The sequence below is a fragment of the Thalassophryne amazonica genome, chromosome 15 (genome assembly GCF_902500255.1).
Source record: "Thalassophryne amazonica chromosome 15, fThaAma1.1, whole genome shotgun sequence".
Taxonomy (NCBI): Eukaryota; Metazoa; Chordata; class Actinopteri; order Batrachoidiformes; family Batrachoididae; genus Thalassophryne; species Thalassophryne amazonica.
This window is the reverse complement of record NC_047117.1, coordinates 19,229,406-19,232,736: the sequence shown is the minus strand read 5'-3', so window position 1 is coordinate 19,232,736 and position 3,331 is coordinate 19,229,406. Positions and strand designations below refer to the sequence as shown.

Here is a 3,331-nt window from a genome sequence, read left to right as displayed (position 1 = left end):
GCTTAGTGTGAAGACCAGGACACTCCAGGCAGATGCAGACAGCTGATAACTGCAACAGATGAACGAGATGTGCTGACCTTCGACGATAAGAGTAAAAGAAAGAAACTGTTTTTGCTTACAGCTGCACTTATTGACGTGTGTGTTATGTTACGGGAAGAAACTTGTCTTGCGTCATTCCCCCACCCTTAGGACAAGTTTTTGTTCATGTGATGAGGGATTCACTATAAAAAAGAGTGAAGCGCAGGCCAGACTTTAGTGTAGCTTTGGTGTATAGCCTGACTGCACTCCGCGCGTAAAATTTTGACTTTCTGTCTCACTGGTGGTTCTTGACTCTGTTTGTCTTATCAAAGGTTTAAGGAATGTTTGGAGGAGAAAATACCCAACAAGCGCCTTGGGGCAACTGTTTGTTGTGATTTGGCGCTATATAAATAAAATTGATTGATTGATTTAAGTAGTCATATATAACCTCTTTGGATTCAAGGTCAGTAATACAGGATATATAGAATTGTTTCAACTTGATCTGGCACAAAATAAAATGTGAGACGACCTGAGATTCATGTCAAAACATGTTTTAGACTACAAAATATTTATTTAAAATACATGAAAGTTACAGTGGTGTTCTTCATACAAGAGGTACAGGTAGAAGAAAGTCCAAGATCATTAAAAATCTCGAGTATTTTTTTAATCACAATATGGACTTAAAATATTTTTTTGCAAGGTTGCGTAGGACTACATGTATGTATGTACATAGATTTGGATTACTTGTAATCTGATTACTTTTGGATTACATTTCAAAGTAATCCTACCCAACCCTGGTTATTTGACGAACTATTTCATGTCCACTTTACGCATATGTTCATGTCCACACTGCGCACTGGTTTTGTGCTTAGCAGTCGTCACTTTGCAGTAAATTCATGAAGAAATTACACAAACTGGCCCACGAGCTGTTGCAGTACTCTTCAGCCGCTTTGCGGTGGTTCGCGCGTTTTGCGCACGCCGTCGTCCGGTCGGGAGCTGCGGTGGCGGTGGGGCGGACCTCCCGAAGGGACGGAGGAGGAGTTTCCCAGTCGCTGCCAGACTGAGAGGCAGCCACCGAGTTTCTCGGGTCCAATTTGAAATGCGCACCGCGGGGCGCACGCTTACACATCCCCGCCTTCACCAGCGCGCGCTCGTCCTGACACAGTTTTCCCTGTAGCTTTTTCATGGCGCGGCTCACCTGCTTCCAGAAGCCTTTAGGATCGGACCGGAAGCCCGCACAAAGTGCGGGTTTTGCGCCATATTCACACTGCAGCTCGGTGACTCCGCCTTTGACGCGCGCCTCCGGGTCCTCGCACTTCACCGACAGGCGCACCGTCTCCTGCACGGTTCTGGACGTCCACGTACAGTGCACGTCACCGCCGGAGAACTTTCCACGGTGGTTTGCGCTCCTGCGTGGCGCTGCGGTCACCCCCTGCTCCCGTGCGCGCTCTTTGCCGCGCGCGCAGGAGACGGAGATCCGGTGCGCAACGAAAAGCAGCAGCAGCCAAGAAGCCAAAGTCCTCAGCAGATACATAGTTTGTTCAGCAGACCACCTGAAGAGCCGATGGAGTTTGGATTAAAACAGGTTTTAAATATTTATAAAGTGTTTTCAGACCCACTAATATGATCCTAATAAAGTCCAACTCCGTGTCTCTTACCGTGAATGAGTTTGTTCTTGTGCGTAAAGACGCTCCTTGTGGCACTCTGTGGTCGCGCACATGGCTTTCATAGACTGCGACACGCCCACCATTCACGCCCAACAACGCACACTTGCGTTAACGCGCGCACAACTGTCGCTGAGCTCTTGGCATTCATGGTTTGTTCCGGTTCGTCCCACCTGAATGAGAAGCAGATCTATGCGCTCCCTGTTTATTCTGCAGAATCGGATTACATCGCCGCACACACACACACTTTTCACCCCCTAACCTCTCAAAAGACTCTTGCATCGATAATAATTGGAATTCGGTGGTCATGAAGTGCAAACACAATGACCTTTCTCTCTCACACACACGGGAAGAGGAAAATCCGAATGCACCATATTCAGTTTATTTAAAGGTGGATTAAAGATATGATTTAAGCTTCCTTGAACTCACCCATTCTAATTATTTGAATTTTACTCTCCTGGTGTTCTGAGGACCCGTCCAACATCCTATGGGTACGCTGAATTTATAGACGCATCTGTCAAGTGGCTAACAGTAGTTATAAATTTGGTTATTTAGCCGGTATGTTTTGTTTGGAATGATGTAAAAGCAGCAAAACTGGAATGCAGGACTAATCTAAACAGAACTTATTGGTGACACCAAACAAACAGGGTCCACAAAGCTAACACAGTTATGCTAATACAGAAAATATCAATAAAAAAAACAAGCCTCAAACTAGTAAATTTAACAACTTGAAATCAAGTATTAATTTCAGTAAAGTGGAAAACTGTTATGTGTCGGACACGGTCGGAGCACCGACCCAGCGTAAAATAAGCAAACAGAATTAATAAACATAATAGTGAGTGGAGTGATAAACAACCCCAAGAAGTCCGCGGTCTGGTGAGGTGGAAACACGGCGCGCTCTCAGCAGCGCAAACGGTCCGGAGCCACAGCAGTTCGGACCCAGGGACCCCGCCGACACCCCCCAGGCAGCCACGACAAACCGAGTCTGCGAAGGAAGAAATCATGAGGTGAGTCCAACACTCTCCACACAGAGAGACACAGCTCAAAGGTGCACACAATCAGCAAACACTTCCTGGCTTTAATATAACTCAGCTTCTCACCCTGCAGGCACGGAACAACTCAGTTCAAATCTCCACTGCAGCAGAAGCTGATTAGGCAGTTAGCATAGCGTAACAGCTCAATATAACAAGGTGTGACGGACACCAAATCCACTGTCATTACTTCATGAAAATCACCAAAACCAAATTACCCTCAGGAAGTGTGCTGAAGAGCGTGAGACCTCACCTAATCCTCCTTCACAGACTGTGGCGTCAAACCTGGAGTGGTCTCTGCGTCCGTAATGGTGAGATTGTTCTCCTGACGTCGATCTCACACGTCTGCTCACAAGGTCGAGTCTCTGGCAATCACACACTGTGCATTCAAGGTTTAAGTGCAGCAAGCTCTGATCAAGACAGATACACCACAGCTGTGAGTCCTGATGACCTGCACATGATAACAAGCCTCAGGTGTTCAGGGTGAGGTCCTAATACTCAGCCACACGTCAGCCACTCAGTCCTGAACGCATACCACCTGGTGGGAGCAACAGAAAACAAAAACAAAGCCAGCCAAACACCCCAGCCCACAACAGAAAACAGTTCATACTCTGCTGG

General features: G+C 46.8%; 1 protein-coding gene across 1 annotated transcript; it reads right to left on the bottom strand.

Moving 5' to 3' along the window:
• Positions 1–569: 569 nt before the first annotated feature.
• On the bottom strand, positions 570–2,553 carry LOC117527082 (fibroblast growth factor-binding protein 1-like). Its single transcript, XM_034189256.1, has 2 exons — positions 1,677–2,553; positions 570–1,571 (listed from the first exon to the last, which is right to left on the bottom strand). Exons 1-2 carry the CDS (start codon positions 1,766–1,768, stop codon positions 887–889), a joined length of 777 nt encoding a protein of 258 aa, XP_034045147.1. The 5' UTR covers positions 1,769–2,553; the 3' UTR covers positions 570–886.
• Positions 2,554–3,331: the final 778 nt, after the last annotated feature.